This window comes from Aptenodytes patagonicus, chromosome 2 (genome assembly GCF_965638725.1).
Source record: "Aptenodytes patagonicus chromosome 2, bAptPat1.pri.cur, whole genome shotgun sequence".
Classification (NCBI taxonomy): Eukaryota; Metazoa; Chordata; class Aves; order Sphenisciformes; family Spheniscidae; genus Aptenodytes; species Aptenodytes patagonicus.
Window position 1 is genome coordinate 162,122,308 of NC_134950.1, and position 14,047 is coordinate 162,136,354.

Here is a 14,047-nt window from a genome sequence, read left to right on the forward strand (position 1 = left end):
ATAAGCAGCGTAGTTCTATTGGCTTCAATCAACTTAACTTTAAGCAAGAGGATAAACACAGAAGCAGACATATGCACACTTTGCTCAACTGGCAGTCCGGGTATCTCAAATTCTCTGTACTTCTCAAGTATGCAGCATTAAAATGAACCAGAAATTTGGGTGATATGTGGAAATAATGTTCAGTTCCAACATCTAGAAAAATCATCATTTTTTTCCCATCTACACCTATCTAAAAAGAAAAAAAACCAACATTACTGAATCATTTCAGTACTGCTATAGCTTTATATTTTACAACACTATTTTTACCTTTCCAAGCATTCTTCCAAGAAAGTAGTAATGTCTGGCATAAGAGTCTCCAACAAGCATCTGTGCAGCAGGGTTGGGGTAAAGAAGTCCCTCATTGGTGGTCTTAAAAAATCCCTGGTTAGGGTTAAATCCTGATTTAAGTAGTTCATTCAGAAATTCTCTGAAAATTCCACCACCATCAATACCAGCTTCATCAAGACCATGTGCATTAAGTAAGTGAACACGAATGCGCTTTTTTAGGTCAGGTTCTGCAGAGAAAGGAGAGAGACAAACTCAAATAGAACTATCTGCTTGAATTTTGTTTGGATAAAAACACATGTAACTACACATACAAACATATCTACACCAATTTTATATAAAAATGGAACTAGTAAATAGTACTGTAGCAAAAATCTATTACTGGCTTGAATTTTGGAATATTCAGTATGTGAAACTCACTTTGTACAAAGGGTCTTGCTTTAAGACTCATCAAAAGATGGAGTGGAAAGACACTAGGTAGGGGAAGAAAAAAAATCCTACAAAATATTTTAAAGAGGCCCAAGAACAATCTGAAAATTCTATTTATATAAAGTATTACGAATGCAAGGTTCAACTTTCTTATGTCTGAAGGAACCGTCAATAAGCACTGCATCCCCTTAGAGGGGCTGACTGTTAAGCTACATCATTAGATAATATTATTTGAAATTGAACTTAATATTTTTGATACTTTGGACTTACTGCTATGCCACGTAATTCCAGTGAGCAAGGTGCAGTAAAGATGGACATGTTCTGAAGGTAGGTGTTCTGCTTGTTCCATAGAATGCTGCTACTTGAGAAAGCAAGCAATATTTAGCCCTTGAACTATGTATACATAACAGGGAAGGAGGGCCTTTTTGCTCAATTCAGGGAAGGCTTCCAAGGATCTAACCAAATACACAGCTTTTATTTGAACCCTTGCACTGACTACACTTGTGTCCCAGCAAAGCAACCAGTAATAAGCCAGTAACAATAAAACCTTCTACTGCTTCCATGTGCTACAAATGCACACACTATGGATGGACAGCTGATGTTCATGAAAGAATCTTCAGCACCTCGCAGCAACAGAATTTCTCCTGGACCACCAAGTCTTACTCACATTCTCTCATTAGCGAATGCCTCTACATCTACTAGTAACTTCCCAATTTCACACTCAGCTATTCTTAAAAATTACTTTCTAGTTCCTCATTCAAGTGAAACGTGCTCCCGCACAAAAATTCTGCTGGCTGGAAATACAGGATGGCCATTTTTAGCCACAGGCGCTGCAACAGGTCCACTATCTCACCACCATTCAAAGCAAGAAAATAGAACACAGTTACGCTGGCAAAAGAGTCTCAAGCATACAGACATACTTTGTCTGGAGACTCCCGAGATATTGAGCATTAACGTTAAAACTTTTATATATGGAAAATGTTGGTTTAGTGCTTTTTGGGGCCTGACAAAGAAAATCAGTTATTGGTCTCTTCCTCTGTCTACTGACAATCAGATTTTACAGCAAGGAGGGAAAAATGGTCCTAAAACAAATTCACATGTCAAAATAGGTGACCAGGCAGAGGCGGAGCAAGTTAGCACAACCTCTGAAAAGAAGTTCAATTTTATAACTCATACAGCTTCTAGCTGTAACTAAACTGTTACTGGAGTCCACTGGAGACTATTATGGGATATTCTGAAAATTCCAGTCACAGAGAAAAAAAATTGAGAAATATGAGAAATGCTTGCACATTATTAAGCATATGATAACCAAATAAAAACATAAAGCCGTAAGAACCAACCTAGTACATTTTTGCTATTCCAAGCTTGTTTTCTTAATGATCTCAGTTAAGGTACTACGGAAACATTAACTTTGAACAGCTCTTTTCTCAGGGCCAGTAGACAAACTGGATGCCTCTTCCAAATAAATGTTCTTCGCTCTCTCCCGATCAATTCTAGGACCTCATCTATCACCTGTTCAATCTCCCAGATCGATTTTAATCAATTCAGTCTACAGTCTTGAAATTGTGTCTCTTAATTTTCAGGAATTTCTTCTTTTCTGCTCTCTCACGTGGTGCCTGACCTACTCCAGAACTAAAATTATTTTAAAAAATTATACTGTCTCAGAATACCGGCTTTTTTAAAAAGGTCCAACCTTCTAATTTAGTCTTTATTGATGCTAAATAGCACTAGTACAGTACTAGATAGCATTGTGTATATATGTGCGTGTATATGTGCATATACATGGTGTATCACACACACATACAGAAAAACAGGTTTTCAGACTTCAATGGCCAACTACCACTATGGCTTCTCTATACCTGTAAAGGAGACATAAATCTTCACCTAGAGATTACTCTACTTCCAGCTGCTTGCTACAAGCTTATTGGGTTCTCCCTTGTCACTGTTTTATGAGTAATTTTCTTCCGAAGGAAAGGCTGAAAACGTTATCTGGAACTATATACATGCATATGCAGATAAATTTTGTATTAATACAAAAGCTCTTTTTGCTGAACAGAAAGCTTGACAGAATCATAGAACAGTTCAAGTTGGAAGAGACCTCATATGGTCCAAAATCCCCACACTGAAAGCACGGCCAATTTCCAAGTTAGATCAGGATGCTCAGTGCCTTAGTCCATTTGAGTTCTCCAATGATGGAGATTTCACAGCCTCTCTGGACAGCCCATTTCAGTGCTTAACAAGTCTCACTGTGAAATGCTTTTTCCATATATGACCAGTAAAAATTTCCCTTGCTGCTACATGTCACCACTGCACCTTATCAAAACAGCTTCTGTAACGTCCCAGTTGCAGCAGCAACAATTTCCCTTTAGCCTTTTCTGTTTTGAGACTGAACAAACCCAGTTCTCTCAGCTTCTTCTCATATGCCATGTGCTTCAGTCCCCTGTATCATCTTAGTGGCCTTCTGCAGGACACATTCTTGTATGTTAATGTCTTTTTTTGTACTGGGATGCCCAAAGCTGGGCAGTGCTGGTATGTTCTTCCTAATACAGCCCAGTATGCAGCTAGTTTTCATCTCATCAAGGGAAACTCTTTATTTGTTCTATTTGTTGTCCACTATGAACCCCGCAGTCCTTTATTGAAAACAGCTTTCCAGCCGGTCAGTGCTCAGTCTGTACTGCTACATGGGGTTATTACAGCCTAGGCACAGGATTTTGCTTTGGTCTTTCCTAAACTTCATGAGGCTTCTGTAAGCTCTCTTCTTCAGTCTGTTCAGGGCCATCTCAGCGGCAACCTGACTTTGCAGTATATTGACTATTCCCCTCAATTTCATATTGCCTGTGACCTCACTAAAGGTGGAACACATCCCAGTACCCAGATTGTCAGACTGTAGATTAAGTTTAGGAAACATGCATTCTAAAGCTGCTTTCGTAGTTTAAGAAAACTACATTAAGTCAAAATGTAGTCTTCACAGAAAGTGTGTTTCTCATTTAAAGCTATCTTCTTATTAAACAAATAGGTTGACTTGCCTGTTACTTGACATTGCATTATTCAAAAGCTTAGACTGCAGTTTCTGAATTGTACTTTCATACATTTGGGGGAGAAGGAGGAGTAACACAACAGACTCAACTTCTTCTATTTTCCAATTCCAGTTCATCTTTCTCTTTTTAAGAAACCAGTTAATGACTCATACTAAACTTAGTATAATGAAACTATTCACAACCACTAGGAAAGAGGCTAAACAGTCAATTGCACATATAATTTCTAGATGATTATACAGTGACATCTCCTGATGAACCTTTAAAACTTTCCAAAAACAGGAGAACTTAATTTGTACTTTAAGAAAAAAAATGTCTAAATGTGTATCTTTTAGGTAGTTAGTTTTAAACACACGTGTTGAAATACAAAATTCTATTTATAAATAGAATAGTATCTTTAATACTACCAGAGTAAAGGAAATTAAGAAAAGGCATGATCTCCAGTAATTTTATACGAACCAAGAATATCAACACCTCTTCTTCTTCCTCTCTAAACTAGGCAGTTCTCCAGGAAGGAACTTACATGGCACAGCAGGTAAGATTCACATGGCAAACCTGAAGTGTTTGGCAAATATTCTTTTTACATGCAAAAATACCATATAACTAATAAGAACTTTATTTTGGCAGGCTTCATCTACATTGGAACTTTGGCTTCTAGAGCAGCTGCTCTCACACAAATTCACACCAAGATATGATTTAAATCAATGTGGTAAAATATATACTACTACATACTATCACTACGAAGTACACTGTATTATCCTTATCAGACAGACTGTACCTAGCAAATCCTGTGCAGTCTAGATATTTTTGTTGAAACCGATTACCAAAGCAGATAATATCTAATGAACTACATAGATAAATACACAAAGTACAGTTATTTGGACATTAAATGAGAAGAAAAGCCCCATAAAAGTAGGTTTAAACTAAGGAAGGGTGGGTTAAATGGTCTTATTTAAGACTGCAATAATCAGAAACAATGTGGATGAGAATTACTTTACATAAAAATGAGGAAATTTAACTTTATACGGATCTTCAAATCTTAGAGCTGATATACTTTTAACATCCTACTCAAGTAAGCAAATATGTAACTACATGGTAAGAATAGTAAAGTGTTATAAACAAGCTGATGATAACTTAATTGTAAACCTACCATTTTCAGGAGAAAGTTTATCATAAGCATCTTCATAAATATAATTTCTTCTGATAGTGACATTAATTCCATCCAAAAATGGCCCATCTCCTTGCACTTCTTGTTTATCAGCATAGATCAGTCTTTGAAAAATCTGTTAAAATTAGTGAAAAGAGAAATCATGTCATTGTGCAGATCTAAATACTCAATGAGAGATGGTTATTCACTACTCTTACTGTCCTTTGAGTTGCTTCTGGGCACTCACTTTCAAGTGATTTGTCCTCTCTCTCATCGAGCTGCAGAAACATAATAGAGCCATGTCCCAGGGGAGGGAAGGAGAGGGGGACAGACATGCAAAAAACTTTTTCATGCTAAGATATCATCCTCAATTCTTTCTACATAAAGAGGCACATCTACAGACATTGTGTTAGTGATTCCAGTTTCCTCTCCCTAACTTTCAGAGTTCTGAAATGCAAAGTATACAAAAACAAAGGGAAAAAGTCACGAGTATTTTGCACACACAGAGGCAGTCCTCAATGCTAGTAAACAATTTTTTGTCATTTTTGTAACGCTTAGGAACATTTCCAGTAACAAGAAATTAGGTATCGGTACTCCTCTCAGGAGCAGCGAGCAAATAATTCAAAGCAAAATAGTGCATAGCACTGCCATATTAAACAAAGAACCAGAGCATCACACCAATTCAAGAAAATAATGCCAGCTGACGTACAAATTGAACTTCACATTGTCCCTTTGCAAGTCTTCACAACAGGAACCTGTTACAGTTCACCTGAAGAGTAACTGTAGCTGTGCTTCTATGCCGAGATATAGCATGGGAGGGGGTTGCCTAATGTATAATAATGCTCAATATACCCTCAATCCAGGGAGTGTCTGTTTACTATGTCCTCTCTTGCATCCTTCCCATATTCAATAAATAGTCTAGTACATTTTCCAAGGGATATAATCTCCCAATAATATCACAGACTGCTTTCTTAACTGAGAAGATTAAGTAAGAGTCTCCAGGGATGTTTAAAAACAACAAATTTACCATGAAAAAGGAAAATCTGACAACAGCAGACAAAGCTAGAGTAAGGTCTCAAATCTACTGTTTCTATGGACAACTGTAGCTAGTGGAGAAGATGCTCTCCAACCATGAGGATTATAGCGTAGACAAAGCCAGATTATTCCCTAAGGTACACAGCAGGAAGACAAGAGAAAATAGTCATAAGCTGCAGAAAGAGAAATGCTGAATGGACATAAATTAAAAAAAAAACATAATGAGAGTGATTAAGTATCAGAAGAGGTTACACGAAGAGTTTGTGAAATCTCCATTTCTGGAGACAGTCAAAACTCATCTGGACAAGTCCTTGAGCATCCTGATCCAACTCTGAAGCTATTCCTGCATGAGGAAGGATGTAGACTAGAGTACCTCCAGAGGTCCCTTCTTACCTAAATTTTTCTACAGTTCTATGACATCAAGACATACAGCCACAGACACCTTCTTTTTATGTACAGGGCATGAGAATATGCTCACCACCATTCTCTTTCCTCAAGCATGGCTGGATACGGTTTATTAACTATTGCTACACAACACTAGATGGAAAGAATTGCTTGGAGGTATATCTCATAGCAAAATTCTTCTTGATGCAGAGTCTGGACTCCTACATAATCCAACGTTCATGCATATGTTAGTCCTGAAAATAAGAACCCTAATGCATAACTGAAGCATTTGCAATTACTTCAGACTAACACATGGAAAAGCAAGCAATGCTGACTGACGTACACACCATAGAAATAACACCACCATAGGAAAGCTGACGAAACTATGGCTTAAGTAAGTGAGAACCAAGGCACTTGATACAAATTGGATTTATTACCTCCCACAGGTAAATATCAGATTGAAAGGTGCACATCAATGTGCCTTAAGGCTAAAGAAGATAACATCCCCCACGGTCAGAAGGCTGAGGAGCCTACCATGAAACTGGATTCAATTGCTTGTAAGAGTATCTAATATCTGGTAATTCAAGGCAAGTCTCATAAGGAAGTCAGAAAATGAAAGGACACATGGAACAACCCACACATGGAAACAGCACTGAGCTGTATCACCACATTAAATCACAGCATAATAGATGCAACTGGAAGAAAGGAAGAAGGAAAAAAAAAAAATAAATCACAAAAACCAGGTAAGGTTATCTTCTCCCCTTATTGCAAGTTGTTTTGCAGGGGCAGTGGGAGACTCCAAAAGGATGTTGACTCCCACTGTTACACAAAAAGGGCCATACTTTGTCCAAAAAGCCGTGTAAGAGGATCTCCTCTTTGAACTATAAAAGTTCAGTCTACAGCTTTATCCTTCTCTCCAAGCTCTCATCCAATTGTTATGATTTCAGTTTTTGTGATAAAACCAGACAAGGTTTTATGAATTCCAGAAACTTGATATGTGCATCTCAACATAGCTTTAAGAAGTCCAGAAGTTGTAGACAGTGACTAAATTGTGACATACAGACCCCTGCTCGAGGTCACTTCCAACTGTTCCCCTGTAATCCTGGTGCAATATTGCCATACAGTATTAAGATGTTCTGTTGGAACAACTGTTTCATAGAAGCCTGGAAAAGCCACTTCTTTTCTACCAAAGCTGTCACTGTCTTTTTTTGACAAATACTGATTTACCTTCCCCATGGAACTACTCTTCATTCCCTTGATGGTGTCTTGCAACTTAATGTTTCCAAGACATTTGAGGGAGCAGTTTTTAAGTAATTGATACTGTTGACAACAAAAGCAGTTCAGAAAAAGAATTATGGGTAACAGAATAATAGCTTTAAAAAAAAAATTATGCAAACTGAAATAGGTAACAGAACTAACAATTACATATTTAAAATCTAGAAAGCATTCAAAAGCAAGTCAAACAGTACAAGAATCTTGCGAGTTTTAAACTACATACTCTATTAAAATTCAGCTACTCAGCTATGAATGCAGAAATTTAATCTCTAGGCGTTATTTTCCAAAAATGGACATCCATCATCTCATTCTGAGTAAATCCACCCACTGCACAAAAGTCTCCAGTCTTGACCTTGCAATCTGTTTATTACAGATACACAACTAGTTAGTGCTCTGCTTACCACAAGAGGGTGCAATCATGCAGATCAATCATTGAATCAGGACTGCAGTTTATTATAAGCATACAACTGCTCTCATATATCTTGGAATACATGTTTTTAATTTTAATGCAATTATTATAAAGGGTAATATAACTAGTAAAAAAAGAGAAAAGTAAGTAACTTCAAATGTTCAGTTGCCACATGAGTACTGAAGAAAAACAGTATGGCCTGTCATATCCTTCTGCAGGGAAACGATCCAGTTTCTACCTAGCTAAGTGCTCTTTTTACACTTACTGAAAACAAAAAACTAAAAACCAATTGCCTATTAAATTAGAAATTAGGTACCTTTACTCTTTCTTCAAAAGGAACTACAAAAGGTAGCTCTGTCAGAATTGCAAGTTGTCGTTCTTCAGATACAGAAAGAGGTGCTGGTTCCAAACCCACTTAAAATAGAAAAAATAATTTTTAGAATTCTGAAAAAAATTTTTTTAAACAGTTTATTTTGTATCAAGTGACTCAATTTACTTTGTATAAGAATACATACATTAAAATAGCTTATTTACTAAACAGTCACACCAAGCCTTACCTTTCTTTAAACATTAGTTTCTGCAGGCAAACTGAAATATAAGTAGTAAAAACACACTGAAAACAAAATGTGTATAAAAATAAGTGCTCCTGCATTTTTTATTTCATTCAGCAGAAAAAAGTTATTTTCTTATTATTGATATTTTAATTTTTCAATTCAGAAAAAATACATACAGAAGACAATTAAGAAGCTGTAAGTAATTAGAATTTTCATTGCAGGAATACACAATATTCCCACCCCAATGATCAAAATAGTTTGAAGGTATTGTGCTTTCAACTACAACATCTACTTTCAATCAAATCATTTTAGGCATAAAAACTAAGAACTAAACCAAATCTAATGAAACCAACAGAAAGATAACGTTTATTTCAATGGGTTTTCTCTCCCAACAGCAAGGTCACAGTAATCACATTAAATCCTAGTCACTGCAGAAACAGTGAAAAGAACATCAAGAAATTGTATAATGTGCTCAAGAAAAAAGATTAGAAAAGAATTCAAGAAGCCACAGCAACGGAGAGACTCAATCGCATGTAGTTCCCAAGCTACCATGCAGCTCCTTTGAACCTTCTTATTATACGCAGAGGACATTTTTAGGAAAAAACTCAACTTCAGGTGATGCACAGTAGAAGTGACAATCCTGCTCTAACTGCATGGGAAGAAACTCAGCTGAGCACATATCTGACCGTAAATTAATTAAGTGCAGAAAAAAAAAATGGTATTGCTCACTGACTAGACACTGTGGTTAAAGGTCCACCTAGCTTCAGTCTACAGAGGAAACAAAACCCACAACTCCTTAGTTGTTCCATTTTCATGCTCCCTTCTCAAAAAAGACTCCACAGTCTAGACTATTTATAGACCATATTACAAAATGGAAGTAAATGCTTCACATTACTACCCAGTCTGGAAGTTTATGATGACAGTTTCAAGTTTTTACTTTGGCTCCTACCTGTGGTGACTAGCATTTTGCTGCCCTTCTGCAACTGGACATCAATTCAATGTTCTTTTTTTTTCTACTCTTCAAAGCACTTTAAGTAGGGATATTTTAAGCACCAATTTAACATGACGTGACCCAAAACATCACTATACTTGATGTATATTCATTTGGGTCAGGTTTCAACGTTGCAAGCCTTTGGAATTTCTGATAAAATGCTTATCTGCGATTACCCTTAGTTTACTCAGTAAACATTTTTAATTAAAGTCAATGTATGCAGCCTATTAAGCTAAGGGTTAAAAGCATTTTAAATAAAAAGTGCATGTACAGCAAAGGTAAACTACTACATGACTTCGACAGTTCAATTATTCCAGCCAATTAGTTAATTTTATCTGCATTTCTCCATCACAGCTTCTTTCTTTAAAGAGAAATATGGGATGGAGTCATCAACACAGAGGGCATTTAGAGTCTGCCATTTAAGTAAATGAAAAAGCACAAATAAACATGACCATATGTGATTCAGCAGTACTTTCATGCTAATTGGCTTTAACCCATATGGAGTCAAGAGGGATTAAACAAGTCATGTGCACATTGTTACCGGCTTGTTTTCACACATTCATGTTAATGGCACTTTTTTCAGCCTGATTTTGTATGAAAACGAGGTTTACATGAACACACTGTGTCATCTTTCCTCACCGTCTTGCCTCCAACACACCTTTTGAGCTAACCAGCTGAATTTTAATTTTGACAGAGAATAGGAGATTCAAAAATACTAAGTTTTGTGAAAATTTTCAACTGGATAGAGAAGAGAAATTCCTTTAGTGACCTGATTACAGAAACAGCAAGGAGAGCTCAGTTATCTGCTCTGTTCAGTGTGTCAGCTTGTCTGACAGCCAGCTGGCAAAATGAGGGCATGGAACTGCTCCGCAGGAGCCACAGCACGTGCATTCCTCATCCACCAACTGCCCAGACCGAGACAACTAATGAAACAGAGGGAACTGGTGCTATTATGGAAAGGAGGACAAGGGAGAGAGCTCAAGATACTGTGTGTATAAAGGGAAGGAGACTAGCAGACTAGTCACACGGGGAGAATTTGGAAGTAATAAATGTGGAACAGGTCTGATGGTGGAGAACGTCAAGACAGTATGGCTGTCAAGAGCAATGTAGGTCAATGGAAGAAACGGGGATTACTGATGTAGAGTCCGTAAGGTATACAGGATACAGGCCTGTTGAAGCCTGGCAATTTTTGCTAAAACACCTGCTTTTAAGATTTCGTATTATCAATCACTTAGAATAGGCGATTCCAAAGAGAGAAACTAAACTGAAAAAATATTAGATTCAAAATTCTGAGGAGTACTTACACTGGACCAACTAGTTGTTATCTGGCAACTAGACTAATAAGGTAATCAAAGTAAACTTATACCATCATAGTTATTCAAATAAAAAATATCATTATAAGAAGTCCTTAGGTTTCAATCTTGGACAAAGCCCTTAATTCTGTACAACTCTCTGGCAGCATTCAAAGGCTACAGTATTCTATACATGATCTACTGTATCTGGCTAAGATACTCAAGCAGATTACATCATCTTGAAAGAGAGTATGGACTCTCGTAGATGAATCATTTTGCTTCCTAAAGGCCCCATTTTTAATTCATTATTAAATCTTCACAAGTATTAGTGATTTAATGACTATTTTACCTAAGCATAGCAAGGTAAAATTCTAGAATAGTGAAGATACAAAGGTATGGAAAGCTGAAAGAAACAGACTGTCTACATGAGAAAGTGTATTGGCACAACTAAACTAGTGTAAATTTACCCTGATTGCTAAGTTGGTCCAATTCTCTCATCTTTCTTTGGAAGTTCCATAAAGTCCAGATATTTTGAGTAATTCAAGGGGTTAAGTTTCTGCCTTATCTAATTAGAGACAATATTTATAAATAGTAATTAATACTTATCATGGTACCTAAAGCTTGTTTGTTACAGTTTAATATATAATAAAGAAGTTTCTTTATAGTATACAGTAAGAGCAAAACATCAATGCTTTATATCTTGTGCAACTTTATTAATTTTGTATCTTATGCAACTGCCTTTTATACATATTAATACGTCTATTTTTAACACATATCATTTGTCTACCTCATCATTTCACCTCTTCAATCCCAGCAGAAGCTTGGGGAAAGCTGTTATACATTAAATATTGTAAAGACATACACACACACGTATACAAATACACGTTTTTTTAAATATCTGAAACAAAATTATGAAAGATTGCCTTGCCTTTGGCTATCATTAAGACTTTTATACAAAATACTCAACTGAGCTCTATAAAAGGCAGATTTTCTTTCCATAAGGCAAACTGTTATTTTGACTTAGTAAAGCAAAAATTGCATAGACAGTATCTTACCATCCAAAGTAGATTGCAATGGTCCTATTCTTCCCATTCTTCTGACTCTCCAGACATGTCTAGCGGATGGCACATACAGCTGTGTAACCTAATAAATTAACAGTATTTTACAGTTAAACATTATCTAATTACATACTACAATTTACTATTACATAGTAAATACATAAAACTGTCATGTCCAAGAGTGTGTCTGAATGCCTAAGTATCTTCATTTCTAATCCCTCCTCCTTTTACTTGTGCCTTAAAGCTGAGCTGCAAAATTAACAACAACGTAATATAAAGTCCACGTATCATTTAAAAATACCATGCAATGTTACATTAAATTCTGATATTTAAGATACTAGAGAAGCTGAGTTTGAATTTTGAGATGTCAAATAAATTCTGTTTACTTTGTACTGAGAATCAGGTTAGCGTCACAGTTTAAAGACTACTACTACTTTCTCTAAGGTGTGTAGGCACTATTTCCTAAGAACTATAAAGAACTGTCACACAGAGAAATGGAAATCTTGAACACAAGGCAAGCAAATGTGCAATCATCAAAAAATAAACAGAAGAGTTCACTGCATTCACTGCATAACTATTCCATGCAAAACTTCCAGCTGTTAAGACATGTAATAGTGCAGGTAGTCTATCTGAGTGTAACTAGCTTCTTAAGATCCAAGTTTCCAATGATTCAAAGGATGTTCTTGTACATTCATATTAGCATTTTCTTTTGCACACACATACACACTTTTTAAGCTCAAACAATGCCATTTTTTTCAAAAGCTCTTAGGAAAAGAAAAAAGTAATTTCTAGGTGAGATAAGTACAGAAAATGCTTCTGAATTTTCTTTTACTTTGGAAGATAATTTTGAGGGTTTTTTTCCCCCACTATAGAGCAATTATTTTATTTAGCATTTTTATTACGAGAACTACTTAAAATAACTAGAAAATAAAATGCAACAAAATGCTACCAGATTTTCAGTTCTCCTCTGCTATAAATGCAGATGACTTACACTGTCGCATTGTAGAGTGGGTTCTACTTTATGGAGTGGAAATGTGATTTAACATAAAGGTTTCTTAACAGATGCAAGACTTTTACATTAGAGAAAAGCTGCATTACTCCAGGTTTTAAACCACACTAAATCTGTGCAACGTCAACATCATTGATATTGTCAGGAATCAAACACCTTACCATTGAAACTTTGGCACCTGTAAGACTATGTAGAAAAAGGATATTACTCTTACCTTATCTGCTTTAATGTTTTCTTGTTCTGAGAGCCAGTGATTTGGTGGGCAGAAATTTCTCCTTGTATCCCTAGATTTCAACATTTTCACTAAGTTTGTGATGACCTAGGTGTCAGAAACACATACATTCAATATACATTTAGCACTGTGAATGAAACTGTATAATCCACAAGCAAAAACTTAAGAAAATCTTTCAGTAATGTATGAAATTGTTACTTATTTTTAACTTACAAAAACTTGCTCTTACACTTAAATACCTTAGAATGCGAGTAAGTAAGTGTGGTTCACTTGTAAGTCATCAAAAAAACCTGGCTTATTAAAGTCTCATTCCAAAACCTAAGAACTAGGACTACCTAGGACTAGGTAATTCTAGGACCCTGCACACCTAAAAAGTTGTATGCCAGTTCAGGGAAGCCTAAACAAATCATTACCAGCATTAAATTACTTGAAGAAAGTAACACCTAACCAGGTCATTTATACAATGGTCTTTTATACAGATATTTTTTTTTTGCTTATATAGGTTTTCAGAAGTTAAACGTGTGAATAGATGTATGTTTTAGAAGAGAGAGCTATACAACTATTCTTTACTACCTCTCATTCCAAAACTGAGGTTCTGAACAATTTGGCCGATTTGTAGGTTTTCTTTGTCCACAAGAAGGAAGATTCTTCAATTTCTGTGCATCACTTTTCAAGGAAAATGCTCCACAGAAGAATGGAACTTTTGCTTGCCGTCTCAAGACAAAGGTCACTGTATCACTCCACACTAGGCAACTCTGAGGGATCAACTAATAAACAGTGGGTATTTCTGCCTATAGACAATAAACTTAACTAGCCAGCACAAGATCGTGTGATGTGCTTCTCAATGGCACTGTACAAAAGCCGACATCAGCT

General features: G+C 36.2%; 1 protein-coding gene across 1 annotated transcript in view; it reads right to left on the bottom strand.

The window, feature by feature from the left end:
- UBE3C (ubiquitin protein ligase E3C) overlaps positions 1-14,047 on the bottom strand; it is an 85,502-nt gene that overhangs the window by 34,740 nt on the left and 36,715 nt on the right. Inside the window, exons 14-18 of the mRNA XM_076331918.1 lie at positions 13,157-13,261; positions 11,931-12,018; positions 8,355-8,452; positions 4,939-5,071; positions 307-554 (exon numbers count right to left, since the gene is read on the bottom strand). Of these exons, the coding sequence (XP_076188033.1) occupies positions 307-554; positions 4,939-5,071; positions 8,355-8,452; positions 11,931-12,018; positions 13,157-13,261 (672 nt within the window). The remainder of the gene's footprint in view (positions 1-306; positions 555-4,938; positions 5,072-8,354; positions 8,453-11,930; positions 12,019-13,156; positions 13,262-14,047) is intronic.